The sequence below is a fragment of the Toxorhynchites rutilus genome, chromosome 2, assembly GCF_029784135.1.
Source record: "Toxorhynchites rutilus septentrionalis strain SRP chromosome 2, ASM2978413v1, whole genome shotgun sequence".
NCBI classification, from domain to species: Eukaryota; Metazoa; Arthropoda; class Insecta; order Diptera; family Culicidae; genus Toxorhynchites; species Toxorhynchites rutilus.
This window is the reverse complement of record NC_073745.1, coordinates 61,002,386-61,026,833: the sequence shown is the minus strand read 5'-3', so window position 1 is coordinate 61,026,833 and position 24,448 is coordinate 61,002,386. Positions and strand designations below refer to the sequence as shown.

General features: G+C 37.9%; 1 protein-coding gene across 3 annotated transcripts; it reads right to left on the bottom strand.

Annotated features, from left to right (window-relative positions):
- Positions 1–4,405: 4,405 nt before the first annotated feature.
- LOC129768664 (organic cation transporter protein) lies at positions 4,406–24,150 on the bottom strand. 3 transcript variants are annotated; one of them, XR_008741709.1, is made up of 3 exons: positions 23,487–24,150; positions 4,564–6,253; positions 4,406–4,498 (listed from the first exon to the last, which is right to left on the bottom strand). XR_008741709.1 is itself a non-coding variant. In XM_055770446.1 (2 exons), exons 1-2 carry the CDS (start codon positions 23,527–23,529, stop codon positions 4,638–4,640), a joined length of 1,659 nt encoding a protein of 552 aa, XP_055626421.1. In that variant the 5' UTR covers positions 23,530–24,150; the 3' UTR covers positions 4,406–4,637. The 3 variants fall into 3 exon arrangements, 1 of the variants encoding a protein (XP_055626421.1); XR_008741710.1 differs by having other exon boundaries at positions 4,568–6,253; XM_055770446.1 differs by having other exon boundaries at positions 4,406–6,253.
- Positions 24,151–24,448: the final 298 nt, after the last annotated feature.

The following is a 24,448-nucleotide window of genomic DNA, read 5'->3' as shown; positions in this document are numbered from 1 at the left end:
AAATGTGAACACAGTGCCCGTGAAGGGGAGTAGTAAAACATTGCAGCGCAAGCTTCGCCTTATTGAAGAAAATTTCTGTTGAGATTTCAATCTATCATTCTATCGATTCGGCAGGCATCCAGCCAGAAACCAGACGGTGGTAGCGGCAATGGCGTCCAAAATTACTTTTCAACGGCCGTTAGTTAAGAATAAATTCTCTAAATTGACTAAAGTAGAATGAACTTCGATAGTTCGAAGCCTCTGTAATTTAACACTCAATTAGAGGAGATGTGTCTAAAACGCGCCTGCCGGGCAATTTGATCCGCCTGATTTTCTCGTAAACCAGCAAGAATAGAAATACAACGGTTATATGCAATCGTGGTAGTCAATGCATGTTTTACAATAGTAACATGCTTTAAAAAAATAAGAAAAATAATTTTCTAGGGCTGATGTAACTTCAATTTTCAATGTAATTTTCTACATCATTTCTATAAGGTTTTTGTTGCTTGAAACCGATTCAGAGGCGATAACTGTGAGTCATATTTATTGAGTCGAGTTCCCAGTGGATATCTCAGATGAAGAAAACATTAAGAAAGTATTCATTTCCTTCTCAATTTGTTATTTTCCGCATCAGCTTACCATCGGGCAGTACGGCACGCCCTCGATTGAGGCAATTTGCTCGCTTTGGGCCGGATTACATTCTCACGAGAGAAATAGCCAGTATATTAGGGATGATTTTTTCAAATATCTCTGCATGACACGAATAAATGTCTTTATAATGAACAAAAATGAGCAAACCATTACGATATTTCTAAATCAGGTTCGATAAATCACACAAACAATTGTTTTCACAACCAATCGTAGCTGTTGTTCCGTGATATGAGCTTAAAGTAGAAGTATCGGAGCGGAAAATGTAACATTGGACGTTTTGACTGCCCGTGTTTGCACATTGGACACGTTGCACGATAAGAATTTGAAATTAACTACTAAACAAAAATCCAAATATCAGCATTTCGTTCTAAAAACAGATTTTTATTATTATCACTCGTTGAATTACACTGAAATCGATAACAACACAGAAACAAAAACTCGAAACGACCGAAGTACGACTTTGTGTTGTTTTGACTGTCTTGTTCCTTCAGATGTTTCTAGCACATTGTACATTGAATATTTTTTGCATCGGCGATAAAAAGATGAAGAATATAGATACGTGAACGATTGTTTTTGTAATGCATTCAATGATTGAAAACTAATAGCGTGCATCCCTTAACTCGATTTGTTTACATTTGTTACATAGGACCTTTTCAAAAGTTACGCGAGAATTAATGTACGAATACTGGGAGAACACGCTCACCGGAGAAACGGTTTCTTCTTTTCGCTGGTGGGCATGAAGTGAACAGATTGATGGAATCTCTCATTCATACAAGCTGTTTCTTTGAGCTTTATAGTCTCTGAGAGAAACAGCTTATGAGCATATTATACTTTTGCTGGGCCATTTAACAACGTATGATTGGAAATTATAAAATTTGGGCGCCTTACAAAATAAAATTCGTAGCACTTTTGTTATTCAGTATCTAAAACACAGAACGATTACAGATGACTGAGGGTTAACTAATCTACGTACTGACGTAGCTGTTATCTTAATTTTTAAGAGCACGATCAAGATAAATCCATTCTCGCTTAGGGGGTGCGTATTACACACTTCACCTATACTCATTTAATTATATTCAAATTACGAGCAGTCATCATCGCAGTTTTGCCCGACTTGAAGTCTGAGAGAATCTGAAGGAGAAGGTTTATTCTTTTTTAAAATTTTTTTCGAAAGCTAGCGGAAGCTCCATAAAAATGTCGGTTTTCATACCGTTAGACGGAGACTGTTAAGAGAGGAGGAGAGGAGTAAGCAATGTTAATTTTATGCGTTGTCACAGGCAGCTAATCGTGGTACTGGTGGAGCAAATATTAGGCTGTCAAAAAAGTCCTGCGGTATTTTTTTTGAATTTTCATTTGTTCATAAAATAAGTTACAATCATATGTTTTAAGTCAAATATGCGCCGTTTTGTTCAATGACTTGTTCCCCACGAGATGCCAACTTAATAATACCCCTGTTATAGAAGCTCGCTTCCTTATTGGCAAAAAACTCGGATAGCCAATTTTCACAGGCCTCTTTTGTGGCTAACTTCTGACTACCTAGCTCGTTCGCCATGGACAAAAACAGGTGGTAATCACTTGGTGCAAGGTCCGGACTATACGGCGGATGCAAAAGAACCTCCCATCCGAGCTCCCGGAGCTTCTGGCGCGTCACCAAAGAAGTGTGTGGCCTGGCGTTGTCCTGATGGTAGACAATGCGGCCTCTGTTTATCAAAGATGGCCTCTTCTTCATGAGTGCTACCTTCAAGCGGTCCAGTTGTTGGCAGTACAGCGTAATTGAGCGTTTGGCCATAGGGAAGCAGCTCATAATAGATTATTCCTTGACAATCCCACCAAACACACAGCAGAACCTTCCTGCCCGTTGATGAGGGCTTGGCCACCGTTTGAGCCGCTTCAGCGGGATTCGACCACATCCGTTTGCACTTCACGTTGTCGTAAGTGACCCACTTTTCATCGCCAGTCACCATCCGCTTCAGAAACGGGTCGATTTTGTTGCGATTCAGCAGCGATTCACATGCGTCGATACGGTCAAAGATGTTTTTTTGCGTCAACGTGTGTGGCACCCATACATCGAGCTTCTTTGTGAATCAAAGCTGCTTCAAATGGTTAATAACGGTTTGATGACTTATCCCCAGCTCTTGGCCGATGCTACGGCTGCTACTATGCCGGTCTTTCTCGGCTAATTCAGCGATTTTGTCGCAATTTTCGACGACAGGCCTTCCGGAGCGTGGCGCATCTTCGACGACCTCTACACCAGAACGAAAACGTTGAAACCATCGTTGTGCGGTGGAAATGGAAACTGTATCGGGTCCATAAACTGCACAAATTTTATTGGCAGCTTGAGATGCATTTTTGCCTTTGTCATAGTAGTACTGTAAAATATGTCGGATTTTCTCTTTATTTTGCTCCATATTTGCGACACTATAACTCACGAACGACTTAACCAAACAAAACACTGTCAAGGACTATATTATAGCGCGCAAAAATACCTTTCCAACAAGCTATAGTATGATTCGATACAATGAATACAACTAGAACTACGCGCTTACAACGACACCTCGCGGAAATACCGCAGGACTTTTTTGACAGCCTAATATATAAAAATCTCGTGTCACGATGTTCGTGGCCGAACTCCTCCGTAACGACTCGACCGATTTTGATGAAAATATGCACAAAATGTTTATTAGGCATGAGAATAGGTCGTAAACTATATTACATACCACTAGGATACCGATTACCATATATTTAATACCAATTAGGGGGACACTATGAAAAAAAATCCATTTTTAAAAATAGATTGGAATAATTTATTTTTTTTATTTGGTTTCAGAAAAAAAATAAGAACCCAAATTTTCATCCTTTTAACCCGTCCTATTTTTTTTATTTTTTTTGCGTGATTTTAGTGCTTTGTAAACACATCACCCAAATAAAAAAACTCCGCCGCTCAAATATGTTTTGTGTATAACACAGTAACATATTTTCTGCAAGTGGATAAAGGTTTGGCGGAAATATAGTTAAAAAATATAGAAAAAAAAGTTGAGTTAGGGTCAGGACTATGTCATCTAAGTATTCAAATAACATGGAGTAATAATCATCATTCAAATGTTAACAATCTGAAACTGCTTTCGGTCTGCTAATCTGATAGCGAAAAAATTGCTTGCCACATTTCCATAGATCGATTAAATTAGAATTGAACAGATTTCAGATTTCAAAATATACAAATAAAAGTTCGTGAGTAAGGGAAGCAATATGGCTGTGTTTCAAGTTCAGAATATCGATATGACTACTTCTCGATTGAATGACAATGAAGAAATAATGCACCAACAAATTGACCGAAATATCAGCACCAATGAAGTTGTCTGATTTTGATTTAGATTTTTTTTATTGTTGTCAGTTCATTTTTTTTATTGTTGACAGTTCATTTTTTTTATTGTTGTCGACGGTCATCGTCTAAAGCGTTCGAATCCTCTGTATGTCACTGCTCTTATAGCCACACATTCGTTTGATCTTCATCAACGAATGGATCAAAAACGTAAAACTATTCGAACATACTTACAATACATCAGTTATTATTTATTCAATCACCAAAATATTCACTACAAATAATTTATTTGGCAGAATAATGTTTGCCGGGTCAGCTAGTATTCCATAAAGAGGAGATTATGCCATAAGCTTTGTATTTTTTTGTGTTTTCGTTTTTCTCACAGCTCATATGATAACCATAAATAACCACCTAAATACCACTAGAAGAATGTCATCTCAATGAGTATCCACGAAGTAATCTTAAAACAATATTTACTCTATTCTTCGTAAAAAGAATATATACATTCATTTCGCTTCTTATAACATGCAATCGGCTATACGTATTGTTCTACAACGAAAATAAAAGATCGATTAAAATAAACCGTCCATAATTTCATTTACTTTATTGTTTACCTACTCGCATATACTAAAAACTCAATTAACTAACAAAATTCACGTCATATTACTTTCCGAGCAAATCCGACCTTTTATCGCTCAATAGTTTGCATTTGAACCATTGGCTGAGCCAGCGGTGTCCCCTCGGTGTAGGTCTTGTTCCGTCCCATGCAGCTCGAGAAGGCCGTGTCTCCCTTGCCGAAGTTCTCACCATCCTGCAAACTCTGGGGCATTGGCTTGCCCATTGTTTCCGGCAAGAATAGAACCCAACTGCCGGATATGAGCGACATAACCCCGAAAATAACGGCCGGAATCTTCGGGTCGAACGAATCGAACAGGATGATCATCGGCGTGGAAGCACCCGCCAAACGAGCGCACATCGATCCGAGACCCATGGCAGAATTCCGCACAACGGTGGGGAACAGCTCGGCTGAGTAGTTGTAAATAACTGCAAACGAGCCAGCGATGAAGAGTTTTCCGAACATGACGACCGTCGTGGACTCGGTGCTTCCACGGTTTAGATAAGCGGCCACAATGCAGCAAATTCCACCGACAATCATGAGGGTGCTGGTGATGGAGCGGCGACCTAGTTTATCCAGCAGTAAAATGATTGCGAGGTAACTTGGCATCTCCACAAGTGCCATGAGGAACAGGATTAAGTACGGGTTTCCGCCTAATTTTCCCGAGCTGAGTGAGAGACCATAGTAAGTGATGGAGTTGGCGAACCAACAGAGACAAACATTCAGTGTCATTTTGCGGAGATTCGGGGTTTTGAACAGGTCACTCAAACCTGCACTAGTCTTCGGGGTGGCCTCCACAGCGTAATTGGACTTGTCCTTGGACAGATAATACTCTTTGTCGACGTTCAAACCACGTCCGTTCATGCGAACGGCTTTGGCAATGATATCAATGGCTTCGCGCTTCCGATCTTGCATCCACAACCAGCGTGGAGACTCATCCATTATCCACCAATGGGCGACGAGCAGCAGCCCGTGCAATCCGTATACCACTTGCAGTAGCATTCTGTCCGGAATCAACGCTCCCCATGCAGCCACTAACATAATTCCACCAGCAAACGCTGCCTGGAACGAGATTCCGCACGGTGTTCGCTTGCTTGGGCCAACCAGTTCCATCGTCAGTACGAATCCAGTGATGTAGCTACCAGCGCTACCAAAAATACCATACAAATACCGAATCACCAGGAACGAGTAGTACTCCGGAGTGAAGGCCACTCCAACGCCCAGAATCAGCTGCAGCAGAGCCGACCAGCAAAACACCTTCTTTCTGCCGATTTTATCCGCAAGCCCACCCAACCAAACGGCTCCGGTGAACACACCAAGCATGTAGATCGTTTGAGCTAACGATCCCATCCATCGTCGGTCACAAACCAGATCCCACTCAATCGCTCGGGACGATTTGTAGTAGGTGGTATCGAACACATAGGAACTGCAGGAGATGGTCGCATTTGCGGCGGTACCCTGCTGGAACATCCGACACGAATCCAGCGCGCCGTCCTTGTTCAGTGGAATGTACTCCCCGAGGGCATCGAGGCCGAAAGTGGTGCTGTTGAGACTGTCGATGCCCTCGATGAAACACCGATGCTCGGGAACGGCCGACACCGTGACCAGCGAAAGCATGTGAAGGCCCGCCGTTACCGCGGCCAGCAGATGCAGTATGAACTGAAACGCCTGATAACGGCCGAAATCTCCTGTGGATGGTAATGGGAAGAGAAGAAAAGGAAACGTTAGAGAGTCGGTTTGATTAGCGGGGTTTTGCGATTTGCGTTATGACGGCGGAATGGTTATTTTGAGAACGGTGACAATGTTTATCGTCTGGCAAGGCGTATGACCTTCGAATGACGTTCGAACAGGCGTGATTGACGCGTTGGTTAGAGGCGTGTGTTTGTTTTCCGAATGGAACTACGGTATTTAGAGTTAGTATCAGAGGATTGCCCATAATCAATCGGTCGTGATGATTTAATTTGTATTTTTTTATGAACAGTTGTTTTTTAGCAGTTTAAGATTATTTGGCGATGTATTATCTTCCGCGTTGTGCCACATTTATAAAATAAATCAATTCATTCTAGTGATGCTTTGATACCTGGGTTATATGTTGTGTACATGCTTGAGCATATAAACGATTTATTCCAACATAAAATCGCCGAACCATTCAGACATGTTGTGGTGCATGATAGACACTTACAATACAATACAATACAATACAGCCATGTGATTGTACAGTAGAATCTCGGAGGCTAATCGTGCTGCGAGTGAAAGTCGAATTGCGAACTCAAGTTGGCAGCCACATTCTCTAATTGTTGATTCAAAATTCTAGCTGTATTTATAATGTTATTTGTTCATCTAGCTTATAATGTATAATGATCACCTAGCTGACGGTATTGTAAGAAATCATGAATGCAGTTTGAATCAGTTAATCGATAAAAGCAGAAAATCAGTAAGATCCGTTGATCCGTTCTGGAGTCAAATTCCGATATATGAACACCGAATCATTTTTATTTATATAAATGAGAAAAATTCGATGAATAACCTAACCTAACTTCCGATGACTTCGAGTGTTTAGGCTTGATCTGCATGAACTCGATCCTTGCTGGATTTATATCACTCATCCAAATTTAAGGTCATTTTTCCCAGTGTCTGGCTCTCCGTTTCTTGCTGCTGCCCGAGTAGTGTTGTGTTACAGATTTGAGCAATTTAGAATCCTTTAAGAGGTAAAACTTTGATAAATTTATATTTACTTTTGCGACTCCATTAAACTAGAACTGTGCAAGCTTCAATACACAAAAAAACAACAAAAATGACTGCGGTTTTTTTTCGAATTTTCCTCTTTTTTTTAATATTCTACAAAGTATTCTATCCTTTTAGTTTGGGTGGAGACAAACTCAACGATATATAAACGACTCAATTCATGATCAACCGTTCTCCTGTGATGATATGTTATACGTACGTGGGAAGAACCTTGTTTCATATATAACAGAGATCGAAATGCTCGCCGATTTGCGCGGAAAAACATCCGTTTTCACCCACAGGGAAAAATAGTTGAGAAGTCAGGAGGCGAGTGAATGTTATACGGGCACTTCGATCACTTCTCGCGAGAAACGCAATGCCGATTTTTATTTTTCGGCGAATTGTGATTGTAAAGCATGCATTCCGTATCTAATGAACCCGTGTAGCATCGCGAAAATAAATCAGTGTTTAGAAGTATTTCAAGTGTTTTTGATTTTCCAGTACAATCCGCATCCTTTTTTTTTTTCAAGACCAAGACTCCTGAGTTTCCCGATCCCGATTGCTATCAACATGGAGGCCTCCTTCATATCAAAGATCAGAGCCACCGGAGATGATTCGGTTTATCCTGTCGTGTAGGGGAAATCGCTTATCAAAGTGAATTCATGGGCTCATCTTCAATCATGACATTTGCCAGACAAAGTTTCGAAGACCGCGTTTGATTTGCCAAGTAATGCCAAGTAATGTACACCAATATCCAATACCATATCAAATCATCAAGAAGTACTGCTCCTTTCACATTGATTCAGTCTACTTTGAATGAGAGGCATTGAATTTTATCGCTACAAACAGGGTCCAACATTTTCGAAGGCGAAACATAAAAATCCAAACTCCTCTCAGTCGCTTCGCTTCGACTAGGTCTACTTCGGCATCTGTCGTCAACATGACTCGAGTTGACTAGAAATGAATTGACGAGCGTTAAGAGCGAGGACTTACTACCAGATGGCGCAGCGAGTAAAATGATGATGTTTTGTTTTGACATAGGACTATGTCTTTGATTTCTATATAGAGGGGTCACTCTACGAAAATGTAACGATTTATTAAGAGTTTTCAAACGCATATTACTCAAAATGGTTATTGTGACATATAGTGTGTTATATATCATTAGACAGGAAATATATCCAAAAAATTTTTTGATTGAAACATGAACAGTGAATATGGTAAAAAAATTTAACAATTTGACGATTTGATTTTTGTATGTTTTCTTTCGATTGCACTATCCACTCGCTTCCTCCCCGACGCAACGAGCAATATTTTTGCCTAAATTCGGGCGTTAGCTCATAATGTGAGTTGATGCGTAAAATGAATTATTCTCCAATTACCGATAATAGGCATAAATTTTATATTATATTATATGTTGTCCAATCAATTTGTGCTCAATTCATGTTTTTATCATGTAGGTCTCACTACTAACAATTTGTGTAATTGTGGTCCAGAATGTTGGTTATGTAAAAATGCAATAAATGAATTTAGGCTGCTGATTTAGAAGATCGAAAGGATATGTCCACGTAAATCAGATTATGATAGTTTGAGTAGTCGCGATCTTACAGGGCTATTAATTTATTACAAACAATGTTCCGGACAACGTGGTAACGAAACTTTTTTTGGTATGAAATTCATTCAAATTTTTCAGAATTTATCTTCGAATTTCCCGGTTTCACGTATTTTTTCTATGCTAAAAAGGTTAGAAAATCGCCATTTTACAATGTGGTATGTATATTTTGAAGAATGGCTTGGTATTAATGTTGTAACAAATTATATTATTAGTTGATTACGTAGGGTTTGTTTTACTTGTGTAATGTAGAACATTACACAACATTACATTATCAATGATACAATCCAACTGAATGTGATATCGATTTCATCACCATTATCCACAGTATTTATAACCTGTATGCATTATCAAACTCAAAATGTTCGAAGATCATCAATGACTTTGGTCCAATGGCGTGTTGAAACTATCGTGAATATACAAAGCCCTAACTTTCTTACCATATACTGACGACATTTATTCTTTATTCTTTTTTTTATATTCCCGCGTAAACCATCTTATTTCAACGTCCATGTGTGAATTCCAGAATGCAAATAGGTTTCAAAAAATAAAATCCGGGAAAGTGAAAAACATGGTTGTCGTCCAGGCCCAACGAACTTGGACAGTTAACAGGTATGCTATGAAGGTCCTCGCGTTAGCATTAGTAAATAGCGTGAAATTTGTGTGAAACTTTTACCCAAAATTAGGTTTATTTTGTCTCCGAGTTCAATTTTATGAAAAAAACATTCAGAAAAACGAGTTCATATCAACAAAATTCACAAGTTTTTCAGAATTTCTGAACACAACACTGCACGCTATTTTATATTTGTGAGTAAGTTTCATGGGCGATACAAAAAATGTACGCGAGTAATGTTTTATTTAGCTTGCCCTGTAACATGTTTTAACGTGTTTGTCTGTAGCGCCCCACATTAATCCCACATTAATAGAAATTTGACCCCTTCCTGTTGACCGATTGATCTGAAATTTGGAACACACCTTTATCTCTGCAGTCACTATAAAACTGATGATCCTAAAAATCCAAGATCGCGGCCGCTACAAAATGGCAGATCACATATTTTCTCAAAACCCCTTTAATATGAGTATCAAATGAAAGGGCTTGACTAGTAGAACACAGTTTTTTTATGAAAAATACGAATCCAACATGGTGGCCACTACAAAATGGCAAACCCCATCAATATGGGTATCAAATGAAAGGAATTGACTAGTAGAATACAATTATTCATTAGAAAAGCAAACTCAAAATAACCACCTTTACAAAACGTCAACAAACATATAGTTTGTTGCCGTATACATAAACGGGTCCACTGGCTTCGGCATCTTCAATGAAAATTCCAGTGCCTCTTTCAAACTCAAAGATCCTTGTTCCGTGTATGTCGCAGAAATGGGTGCGATATACTATGCTCTAGGGATCATTGAAACACTGCTTCAGATCACAGATTCGTTTCAAGAGATGATCGATCATTATTCTATTTTTTCAGACAGTCTCAGCTCAATAGAGGCAATCCGCTCAATGAAAGTTGATAAACGCTCATCTTATTTCCTAACAAGAATAAGACATCTATTGATAGTTTTGGTTGAAAAATTATTCAAGATTACCTTAGCATGGGTTCCCTCTCATTGCTCGATTCCGGGGAATGAGAAAGCGGACTCGCTAGCTAAGGTGGGCGCTTCAGAAGGCACACTTTTTGAAAGGCAAATTGCCTATAATGAATTTTTTCACATTCCTCGTCAGGACACACTCGTTAGTTGGCAGCGCATGTGGAGTGAAGATGAGTTCGATCGTTGGTTACACACGATTATCCCTAAGGTTTCGACGAGTGCTTGGTTTAAGGGATTGAATATAGGTCGTGATTTCATTCGCGTGATATCTCGGCTCATGTCCAATCACTACAACCTAAACGCGCATCTCTATCGCATTGGGCTCGCAGCAAACAATCTTTGTGATTGTGGCGATGGCTACCACGACATCGAGCATATTGTCTGGTCGTGTATCCGGTTCCATGCTGCTCGCTCTCAGCTCTCTTCTGCTTCATCTATACCTGTTCCTCAGAAACGCCGATGTCAACGTTTAATGATGTTTCCTTCGCTATGACCCTGTTTCATATCCCTCCTATCCGATCTATAAACTTTTACTTAGTCGCGGCAATACATACACACACTCTTTACAGATACACGGGCCAAAGGTTGTGTAGTCCACTGATGATTCAACAAGAGCCAAAGGTTGTACCGCTCATGACAACTCTACACGAGCTGATGATTGCGCCGGCTAGTGACCATTCTATCCTGGATTCCTCGAGTCGAGAAGACGCACCACGCTAGATATGGGGTACATACTAGAGGGCGTTGCTGATTAATGGTCAGCTGCATCCCAATAGGAAGTATCCCGTGTCGGGCACACGTACAGAGCATTGGAGACAGCAACATCCCAATTACGAGAACACTTGTAATACTAACCTCGAGCCGACCGCGAGTAATCGGTTACATATAACTAACATAGATAATAGAAAAACTGTCAAAATATTGAACTCCGGCCCCGTCAGGCTAACGCCATATGAGCCTTGATAAAAATATATATTTTGGAAAAAAAAAATATTGTTTTTCAAAACCCCATCAATATGAGTATCAAATGAAAGGGATAGACTAGTAGAACACAATTATTTATGAAAAATGCAAATTTTAAATGGCCACCACCACAAAATGACGGTTTTTTTTCTCAAGGCCCAATTTTTATAGGTATCAAATAAAAGGGCTTGAATAGCAGATGACATAACTTGAAAACCCCAAACCCAAGATGGCCTCAATCACAAAATAGCAAATTACTTTCTTAAACGCTTTTATTTAACTTTAACTGATTGTATGTATGTATATATGTCTGTAGGGTTGTCCCACATTAATAGAAATTTGACCAATAGGAACTGACCGATTGTTCTGAAATTTTTTAAATACCTTTAGCTCTGCTGTCATTTTAAAACTGCTTATTCCATGACCTTGAAAAATTTAATTTGACCACCGTTACAAAATAGCTGATTTCATATTATCTAAAAAAAAATGTTGATTGGGATATGGGTATCAAACGAACGAACTTGACTTGGAGAACACACTATGTATTTTTTTGCAATCCACTCAATATTGATATCAAATGAAGAGATTTGACTAATAGAATACAGTACAATGGTTTAATTGTAGAGAAATATTATATTTTTTTTAGATTTTAAGAGGCGTAGCACTTAAGGCTTTTGCCTCCCCGAGAAATATTACATTGAAACAGATAATGTACTAAAAACTAGAATATAAAATAAGTAAAAAAACTTTTTAAGTTAAACGGTTGCATTGTGATTAAACATAGCAATGTACTAAAAACTAGAAAATAATTAGGCAAGTAGCAGTTAGAAGTTATAACACCCCTTCCTTCATTAATAATGGATAATGGAAATTGAAAAATTCATAACTTTTGAACTATCTAACAGATCTGGACAATTGACATATTAAATTTAAGTCAATGAGCTAGTCTTCTTTGAAAAAAATATTCAATTTTCAAAATAAAGGAATCCTTTTCGCATAGATCTCGTCTAGTCGCATAGGAATATCGAACGAAGACTAAATCATGTTAACTTTGAAAAATAATAACTCAAAAACGATAAAAAAACACACCGCTGATTTTTGGATATGTTATGTAAAAACTCCTCAAGTTTCAAGAAAAAATATAAAAATATATTGCGCCCTTGGTCCCGAAACCATGTGAACTGGAAAAAACGAACACAATCGATAAATACGAAAACCATATCAAATTTTCTTGCAAGTAAAATATTTTTCCACAAAAGACTAGCTTATTCCCTTTTATTTGATATATCGATCATCTGAATCGGTCCAGTAGTTCAAAAGTTATGATTTTTTTAAACAAATGCATTTTGGCTGTTCGGAATTTGAGACAAAAGTGTTCGGAATATGAATCAGTGACATAAATGGTGTTCGGAATTTGAGACAAATGTGATTAATGTAATTTTTAGTTTTTCACCATGAAAATATATTTGTGAATCAATTTTTTTGAAGTCAAATGAAAAAGAAGGTTCTATTGTATCCAAAAATGAAATTAATTTTGCGACAAAGTACCATTTTGAGTAATGAGACACTGTTTAATGGCCACCAAAGCTTAAGTGTTCGGAATTTGAGACCACACGGTACTAGATAAAAATATGTTCCGTGAAAAATAGGTTCGTGCCCCCGAATTTCAAAGTGACTCGAAAAAATTCGATAAGATTTTATCGACCGGAACGGACTACGAAGAGAAGAAACCACCTCTGAAAATGGTGACAACGGAGGATTAGGGACATATAAGGATGTAAAGATATTGGCGATGTGGAACGATTATCCCGAATAATACGAGTGGATGAAGTCTTAATAATATTCCTTCCAATAAAATTTGGGAACATTGGCATCGATTCGTGGACACAAAATATGGACGAAGACAGTGGAGAAGACAGAAGAATGTTTGAAGATGTGAAAGGTAGGAATATTTTGATTGATCGACTAACATAAACTGCAAAAAAAACAGAAAATATCGAAGAGGAATCAGATAAGACCCCAAGTCGAAAGAAAATGAAACAGAACGTTGCACTTAGTGCACGTACAGATTTATCTGGAAAGGTACAGATTTTTTCGTTATTTTTAGTACAGATATTGTGCGGTACAGAGTACAGGTTTTCGTCAAAAAGTACAGATTAGTAAAGATCTTTTCCGCGTGCGAAATTTCTTACATACGAACAAAGCAACATTAAGGTACATGACGACTTTTGCGCCGCAGTATCGCTTGGAGCGATTTTTTTTAAATTTTAATTCACGATGGTACGCAATCTAGATTCGAACTTGCAAATGTATATGTAGCATTTGTAGCATCAGATTTTTGGACGAAAAAGTACAGATGAGGAAGATTTTTAACCCCTCTGGTACAGATTAAAATGTGGCAACACTGGTTGCCCTTAAGACAGCAGTTATCCCGAAGAATATTAGGATAACAAACTGTAACCGTTTGTTACAGTAATGTTAGTATGTTTTTGTTTTTTTTTTTTGTAAATACTGTCACCTTTTTGTAATTTTTTTAGTAAGGAATATATTTTGTTAAGTAGGGATGTAAATAAAATCGGTATGTAAATAAGTTTGTAAAAACGGGCGAAAATGGTGGCGAGTTGGCATTGCAGGATACGACTAAGATTGCGAGGGAGGGTCAGCAGGAATATGCGTGAAATGGAAGCTGTACCATAAAACTTGTATAGAGCTCGAGGAAGAATCCGCCAGAGGAAACGGGGCTTTTTGGATTCAGGCATGGTGTGTGACGGACGTTTGTCCAAGAGTTCGGTCGAAAAGCTTGGACGCTGTTCCGTCGACGAACTCCCGGTTGACCGGCACACCATTAGACCTAGCGGTCCGCTTCTACGGCTAAACGTAAAAGACCAGTGATAACCCTCTGGCCAGGTTGGCCAAAAGCACTAAGGAGGGCCCCTCTCGGCAGTGCCATTCCGGTATCGTTATGGGCCTGTCGATTGCCGTCAAGGAGGGACGACGCCGAGCAACGGTCAACCGTCCACGTGTCGACTAGCCGTGGACTCCAGCGCTGTGGGACAGCAAACCTACGAATCCGACGACGCATCCGCCTGTCTTTCTCTCCACCTCGGAACAACTCGCCAAATCGTAAGCAAATAAACCAAATTATATATATAAAAAAGGTGAAAATATTTCTTTGAATTTTGATCGTGAAGCCCCTCCAATTACCCAGTAGTAAGCCGACCCTGAGACCCTGTTCGAGGGGTCTCTTGCTGCTGAGAGCTTTTCCGGGTTGACACAGTAGAAGGTCACAAAACACTGAAACAATAACCCAAGACAAAAAAAAACGAAAAAAGAGATAAGGACTCAGAGATCTTTGAGGGAACATTGGCATTGATTTGTGGATCGTTTCGAAATCACTATGTCTCTTGGCAAAATCAAAGAACCGATAGAAACACAAAAAGACTGAAGAGAGACAAGCTTTCTTCAATTTATTCCCCAGATTTCATTTTTTTTTTAGAGAGGGAGGAGGATGTCCAGAATGCACATTGACACCACTGTCAGCTATAACTGTCTCACCTTATTCGCTCATCCCACAATTCGTACATACCTTGAGAGCTTTAAAGTGATGTACGTCTCATCTTCATGCATTTATTCTATGTAGAAAAATGTATTTTGTTTGTAATAAAAAATCGGCAATATCTTTTCGGGCAGCCCATTACAACTTAAACTCCGCTCGATTTCAATATATTTATTATAAACGAGTTACTCGTGGTTTCACAGCATTCATGATTCATCAGTTTAGTTTCATCAGTCTTTCACGAGAGTTTAGTTTAGTTTCTCAAATTAGCCCTTTTCAGACTAGAGGCGAATGAACCGAGAAATTCGCTAGTTTCTCGAATTCAAACCGTTATCATCATTATTCAAGTCACAGTTTCGTTTCAGCTATCCGACAGCAGTCTTTCGCAATGCTGATGTCAGACACAGCTGTTTTACTCGATACGAAGAAAGAATGAAAGATACATATCGTACCCAGTGGTGCAATTTTGTTCAATGGAGGTACCGTGTCGATTTTTATGACGTCTGGTGGAGAGTGCTTCTGTATTTTTTACCACATCTTTTCTGCATCCATACTGGGGTGTAAGTTTGAAATTTCTAAATCGAGAATGTTATGTTTAGGGGGCTAGAATTTGAGCGTTAATACTTAGCCGGCAGAACGAAGTGGTATCACAATTACTTTGTTAAGATAAAGAGTGTATGAGCTATTTGTTACTAATTGACCGAAAAATATGTTTAGCTCAAAACAAAAATGTATAAACATTGGAGAAATTACAAAAGTCTACACATATGCTATCAATAAATCAATCGAATATACCGAACCGCGTTGGTTTTCATACCGTTATGCAATGACTGGTTGTGTACAAGGGGTTGCTAAGATGGTCGTCTTTTTGTAGCCAGCATAGAAAATCATGAGAATAAAACTCATAACCTAAAATTAAAAACAAAGTGCTTCGCAAATCGCAAAATAAAGCTACCGGACGGATATCCAAACATCTAAGAACTATTCAACGGAATTCGTAAGCCCTGCGCGAGCCTTAGCGCATAACTGAATCACACGTACTGCCGTTCTACGCATAGTTGTCCCATGTTACTTTTTGACGATTTTCACTTTTCTTCATAAAACGTTTTTTTGCATAATCTTACGGAAAAACACAAAAAACATATAGTTTGTTCCCAGCTTTTAAAAAAACAACATCAAGCTCAATTGTCCCATGTTGATATTCTATTCATAACTGTCCCGCCATGTATTTTTTGTAGATCCATATCGAATAAATCGGTTCAAGTAGAAGAATTTCATGTCACACTTTCAGCAGAGCTAATGTACTCTTTTCTGGTTTGGAAGAACGAACACGTGTACACCTTGTTAGCGAATGCCTAATAACAATGAGATTTATATTCTGCGAAGGTGTTGCAGATCACTCATTTCTTCATAAAACGATGTTTCTGTGCATAATCTCTCGGAAAAACACAAAAAAAATATTGTTTGTTCCCGGTATATCAGAAAACAACATAAAGTTCAATTGTCCCATGTTGGTATTCTAGGCATAACAGTCCCACCATAAGTTTTTAAACCCGAAATCAAGCTTGTTTGATTCAGTGAGGGGATCTCATCACATTTCATTAAGCAATAGTATAGTGCTTATAAAAAACCCGGTGTATTGCTAAATTGAAATGCTTGAAGCTTTTGGTAGACAAATATGCGAGAAAACTTTGATTGCGTTTTTTTCAGTTGCTGATTTTGGAACATGGGACAACTATGCGTAGAACGGCAGCGTAGTAATTGGTGATTTGATGCGTTATCAGAGTAGATATCGATGGTGGAGTAACACGATGCATACTGAGTGCGTTACGTGCACTGATAACAAGGACACAAATCTCGTAAATCACCCATCTTCAACTGTTTCTACAAAACCACGTAAACCCAGCGTCACTAGAACTTTCGACTAAAGAGTTGTTTTAAAAATCTCGACACAATCTAAAACATTATTGGAAGTAATCAAAAGCGAATTAATTTTCATAATTTTTGCTTGAAGAAGGCTTCCGTGAATTCAGATTTATTAGTGTAATGATGATAACGTTTTGAAGTATATAGACATCCTCAGTTTGTTCGCCTCTAGCCTTCAAAAGGCCAATTTCGATAAGTTGCGACGTTGAGAAAGAATATTTAAAAAGCCTCGCTGCCGTTTCGATCTGGTCGCTAGCAGAATGACTGATCATTTTGCACTTATTTCATTTTTTCATTTTGCACTTATTTATAAGAACCATAAGTCATGTTTTTTGCAAGGTCTTTTCAAACGATCCTTGAAATGAGTTTCGGAAAACACGAAAGGTTCAAAATAACTATGTTAAAGAAGCAAAAAACAAAATTCATTGGAAAACACCGAAGGAGAATTCATTGATGACGATTAAGTAAAAGAGCGAAACAAAAATTGACAATTTTTATGAAATTTGATTCAATCAGATGCCGGATTGCAGGAGATTTTAGAGTTTCATCAGTTGAGGTGTAATTCTACTGTCGAAAATATTTCATTAATGCTAATAAATTGAAGATGAATTGAAATTGAATTATTATTATTCGTCCCAGATTTCGCCTCCAAAGCAAATGACAATCAAGATGAGAAAGAATAAGTTACACCTTTGTAATCATAACGGGTCAACTTGTTGGCATATTATTCTCGGAAACAGGTACGTCACCAAAAGTGCATCTGAATCATGAGCTTCCACTGTATCTGACTCAAGCGCCATATCTCTCCGTTTGCTCTAGGATCAGTTGTTCATGAGTATCATTTACGGTGGTGTCGTCAAGGAGCGATAACTCGAACGAGATAATGCAGGCGATGTTTGAGTTTTGCATACAATCGAAAAATATCCCGCCGTCTGTCGGTCGAATATACTGATTTTCGTGCAAGTCTGGAGCTCTAAATACTTACATTCAACTGATAAGATAACCATCCAGCATTCGTTTAAGGGTTGAGAATGTGGCACACGACGAACTGCTAATCCTCACATTATTGCTCCAATCAAATCATATTTTAAATAACCTTAATTGTGCCGGCGTCAGATGAATGCAACCGGAGCGCGTTTAACAGATTACGGTAAGCGTCACTCGCTTCCGAACCCTGTCATCGGCAATAAATTGCATCACTTACAAACCGGCTAACAAGTTTGTTGATATAAGATTTGCATCTGCCATCAATCACATTATACATTCATCGTATAGCACCATCGAGCCTTATCTGGCAGATAAGGCAACTAGTCGATAGTAGCCAATTTCATATATAACACACTTATCGGAACATGTTCACGCGGTGAGGCAAAGTATTGGTCCATAAAAAATCGATTTACCTTGAATACGTTATCTCATTGAGATGGATCAGTTTTTTTTCAATTCAACCTGTACTTTCCAGAGGGAACGTGTTCATACCATGTGACAACAAGATAGGAACAGAAAAAAACTCGTTCACACCGCAAAAGTATTAATTTCAGCATCCGTAATCGACCGCAGTCATCCCCTTGTTTTTTTTTAAACGCAAAAACGATTCGATTCTAGTCATTCAGAGCATTGATTCGCAACCCAATGAAGCGACCTTTCTTACGAGTGAAAACCATATTTCTGAATTGTTTAATCCAATGCTGTAACACTGTTCGCTGTTTATTTTGATTGCCAATTGTCTGCTAATCGATCTGCTGTATCCAAATGATGTTCGTTGGCATTGGCAGCAAATCTCCCACAGCAGATATATTTTTAGCACAGAGCCGCACGCGTTGTTTCACTCAATCGGAATGAATATTCATGTTTTTTTTCGCGCTCTTTCGCGCCAGTCGCTTTCAGAAGGCCATCCGATGAGTGTGATGAGTTCCGGTGTTGGAAATTATTCCGGACCGTGACTTAGTTTTGTTTACCGGTAAACCCCTCGGAAGCATTTCGATTAAAAGTATATTTATACGCTCAGTTGAGGTACGATATTAACTCCATTTGAAAGGACCTCATCAATTTATTGGTACTGAAACCAATAAATATAAAAATCGGACACTGACCCATGGCTAGGCGACAAGCCTACGAATTATTTAGAATTCTTGAAATTTTTTTAGAGAAGAATAAAAACCTAGTGATTCTTAAGTAAAGAAAAGATCTTTTGAATCTTTTGAATTCAACTAAGTATAAACAAAAACAAAAGTACGAAGAGGCATTAATCCTGTACCGAGCTCACACAACATCGCGCATTCAACGGATGAAGCGAGAAGCTCGCGTAAATATTTTTCCTCTCAGTTGTCACATGTGTTCACATTTACAGCTTTTGCGGTAAGCATCCGATCGAAAGGATCGCGATCGATCGATGATTGAACCGAATGTAAATATTTGCCCAGCAAGTGCCAGTTTGTGTCGGAGCGGGAAGCGATTGATTTATTTATCGACGATGCCCGCAAAAAGGTCCATAATTTAATTTACACGATTAAATTGTTTGTGGCTTCTCGCTTATGACGTGCGCTACGGGATAAGTGGTATCTGACGTATCGTTATTAGGTTGGGTAAGACGGCTTATTTCTATTACATTCTGATACAAAGTGCATTTCATGATGATATGAAGATGATTGCAAATGCTATAATTGTTCTGGCTGTAGAAATTCTTCAAATTGAGACTCCTCTGTGCAAATTATGAGTAACATGTCTAGAAACCTCAATTCATTCATATCAGAAAGAAAATAATGTTCGTAGCCCTTTTTTCTCGAAAACGTATGCTTTCAAAATTCTGAAAGAAATAAATATAAATAGCCCTTCAAATTTCTAACAAGTTTTCCATACATCGGACAATAGGCACATTTACATGGAAAAGGTTTTTCGAACAACTACTTTTTCATGTTTTTCTTTGAAAAAATGCTATTAATGTTCAATTCGTAGCATTTTTTTGTATTAATAATCGCAATTTGCATGCTCTGCTTACTTTTCTCTATTAGAAACGTGTCAAGAACATGTCAAACGTGAGATTTTACACACAAAATTGTTACGAGCAAAACATTTTGACGTAGGATTACGTCTTTCGGGAACATATTGGGGTACAAATTGAAAATCGAAAATCGAGCACATCGTGAAAATTGTCCAAAATTTCAATTTCAAATATTGAATAAAATAATATATGTCATGAAACTAACTATCGAACAATTGAAATGGACTATTCAAATTTGTATTTTTGAGAATTTAAAAAAAAATACGTTTTTGAGAAAAATTTATTTTAATTTTATTTTTATAATAACTATTTTTTATAACAACTTTTTTATCAGTGGAATCTCTTTCCAAAATATTTTTTTATTTAATTTTTTGTGAAAATTTAAACAATTTCCTACATTTCATCCTTTGACATGAATTCTGTAGGTATCATAGCTTTGAAGTTGTAAATTTTTGTAAATAATTAAGAAAAAAAATTGGCCCATTTTTTGCTGATCAGTCCAAAAAAGTCACAGGAGACACGACCGCATAGTTGACGTAGGATTCCGTTAGGCTATCTGTTGATTTTGGATATGTTTGAGAAATTACATCGTTAAACTCTTTGATGATGATTTGGTGACCCTGGGAAGGGCCGTTTTGTTTGGTTGTTGGGTATTGTTTGTTCACTCCACCACTGTTTACCGAGTGGTGATAATAGAAGAATGGTAAACAGTCGTTGGACGGTGCGTATTAGATAAAAGATACTGAAGTGGAACAAGATATGATGAAAACCGCCCTTTGTGATCCTAGACGAGATGGATTAAATAAAGAAAAAAAAACTCACCAATGCACAATGATCCAGAAGATGTATTTAAGTGAAAATTAGCAATTAGAGCTCGACAGTCTCTAAACAAAAACTATCTTCGACAAAGTTGTTACATTAATAGAGCGCTCATTTTCATGTTATCAAAAATAGGGTGACCAGAATTATCGATGAATTAGAAAATCTAACTTTCTTATCTTTATACATAGAGGTAAACATGGTTCGACAATGTTGTAGTCCCAGTTATTTGAGACATCTTTGTAGAACAAAGTTTTTTTTCTATCTTTTTTTTTTTTTTTTTTCCAAATTCTACATACAAACTGTCTTCAAAAGACTTTCAGAACTTACTAATACAAACATTTTTCTATGCAGAACTTGACAAAATCTCAAATTTACTCAAAGTTATTTATATTTCTTTTCAAAAAATACGCTCCCTGCAATTGTTTGTCATTCTTTTTGGGGCAAACATAAACATAGTTTATTGGCGGCATTTGAAAGAACATAGTTCACGTTACATGATGAGTGATTTTTAAAACTATGTTATTTTTCGTGTTTAAGTAAATTTAAATTGAAAACATGAGTTTTTGGGTAAAAAACCATCAATAACTTTGAGTAGGATTTAGATATTGACAAGTTCTGCATCGCAAAATATTGGTCTTGATAAGCTCTAAAAGTCGTACGAAGACAGTTTTGCTGTAGAATTTGAAATATAAGAGTTAGAGCAAAAAAACTCACTTTTTCATGGTCACTCTAATTTAAATTAGGAAAAAAGCGCTAAATCGATTATATTAAAAGATAGAAAAAATCTTTGTTCTGCAAAGTTGGCTATAATTGAGGCTACAACATTGTCGAACTATGTTTAACTCTATCTATAAAGATAAAAAAGTTGGATTTTTTATTTCATCGACAATTTTGGTCACCCTATTTTTGATAACATAAAAATGAGCGCTCTATCATATGTCATAACTTTGTCGAATACAGTTTTGTCTAGATAATAACGGTCGAGCTCTAAATGCCAATTGCCACTTAAATGCATCTTCTGGACCATTGTACAATGTAATATAAGATAATTATCAACATCGAACACAATTATCAATTTTTCTCATCAGTGAAAACATGTTACTTTAATGTAGAGAAAACATATTTGAAATGGAAAAGGTAATTTTATTTTATAATTTTTACTTTTTGAGTGTTTATTCAACCCAATGCGAATTTCAATTGGACTAACAACGCCTAATACAATATGTAGAGCATATGGGAAACTACTTTTCCTAATATTCATTCACTTTTCCAATTTTTCTCGTCGTATAAACTTTCCTTGGGTGAAAATGTACACGACAAAACAGACAGCTTAAACCAAACGACCCGTTCTCGAGCGGGAACACACCTTGGTTTTTATTCTATGAAAATATCAAGTCATTTTTAACACATTTTACACTTACATTTGTGCTAAATTTTTCACAATACACGATCGGTCATTGATATGAAGTTTCACGAAGCAACCAACATTAAAGTTTCAAATTTAAATTTTATTTGCTAGAATTAATCGTATCACTCACCTTACTTGCAATACAAAAATGCCCCCGACATGTATATTTTGATGTCTCTGTCAGGGAACACAAAAAATTTCGGTAGGAACCAAAGGTCCCCCTAATTTCATGTATTTGCAATGCCGATTTCCCCAGCCAGATTGGGTTTGATGTATCTATTAGGGGCCCGCCGTGTCGTCAACTTCGACCAATCAGAAGTGAGTATTTCCGTTAGAATAGGGGTTGAAATTTTTCAATTGTTCGATAGTTAGTTTCATGATATATATTATTTTCTTCAATATAAAAAAAATGTTATGAAGTGCCGAAATCGACTCACGCAAAAATTTCATCAATCCATCATTGAATGACTGAGCAATAAGCATTTGAAATTGGACAAATTCACGATGTACTCGATTTTCCATTTTCAATTTGTACTCGAATATGTTCCCGAAAGACGTAATCCTACGTCAAAAAAATCCATAAACCTGGCTGTTTACAACGAAAATGTGACTGATAAAAGTGGAATGTAAGTTAAGAAATTCTTGATTGTTCGCTACTATTAACTCATTTAATAATCGACAGCATCCCGTGAGGAACATATCCAAAGCAAACTTTTACTTTGGATATGAATTCTATTAAAAACATATGTAGATAGTGTGGTATCAATCATAAGGTTGTGCAATTTATATCGTCCTTGCGCTGGTTAAAACTTGGAAAATATCAACTGAATGTGAATTGCTGAAGGTATTCTATCAATGCATAGTAGTTTCAAGTTCAAGCAGCTGACCTAGTGTAAATGTTAATCGCTCATCTGTGAGAATTCATAGTTCTTACTAATTTATACGTAACGTATTACGTTTTAAAACTAGTTTCAAAACATCACACCAATTCGTTTGCCTTTCCAATTGTTGATTATAATTAAGAACTAAAACCCTAACCCAACCAGGGCTGAATATCACGGAACCGCACTTTTCACTCATTAACCGCCATATAGCATTCGCTTGTTCATTAATTAACATGCAGCCAGTTGAAGGTACTTCACCGAAACGTTTCAATTCAACCGCTTGCAATCGAACGAAACAAAAATCCCCTTTAATTGTCCACACATTCGGTCCCAACGACCACACGCCCCGTTAACCACACACGTAACAACGCAAAGCGCGGATTCAACTTTTGAACTCGACCACCTAGCACTTAATTCCTCCGAACTTACCCAACATTCCCATTAACTCTTCAAGCATGTGATCGACCGCCATGGTGCCACAAGACACAAGTCAGATTCACTCCAAATCACTTGAGTTAACCTCCCGTTCCTTTCCTCAGCGGCGCACATTCACTGACTACTCCAAAACACCCTTCCTTGTCCGAGGAAACAATGATCCTCGGGGGTCCGTGGGTCAGTCCCTGACAGCAGAACAAATCGGGGTCAAACAAAATATTGCACTCGAAGGTCCGCTTCAGTCACGCGAATCGAATATTTCAACTGTCCACAACCGAACCCACTTCTTTTTCTTGTTTCTTGTTTCGGATGGATGGATCGAACACAACCACTCGCGCCGAATGCCGACGCAGAACTCCGCGCGCTGCTCGCAGAAAACTCCTACTTCGCGCGAAATTCTCCGCGGCGCACTGGTAACTGTGAACCACACGGGCAGGGGGCGCCACTAACGCCACTCTAACCCCGTTCTTCCGCCAACACGATCATCGTCATCATCATCAACATTATCATTATCACTACCAACGCTGTCATCGTCGAACTCTGGCGCTATCACATGACGTTTCACTTTTATTTGGTTGTTGTTTTGCACTTTTGTTTCGCTGTCCGGTCGATTTCGGACCAAGTTTTGATGTATTGTTGTTTTCTTTGGAGTTTTTTTTTTGACGCCTTGATTTATTCGCTGTAAAAGGAGAAAACGCAAAATGAGAATACACACCATTATCTTAGGGGCATTTATTAAAGGGAATTGTGCTGAAATGCAGCTCGTAAGAAAGAAAGAAAAAAGTATAAACGAGTTTCTCAATGCGGGCAACAACAGCAAAGTGACGGTTGGCGAGCTTTGTGTTTTTTGTCTATTTCAATTGAGTAACCGCGGAGCAATCGGATTGAGATGGATTATTCGACTTTCGCTTTTCAGTTAACCATCGAATGAATAAGTGCATGAAACTGATAAAAAG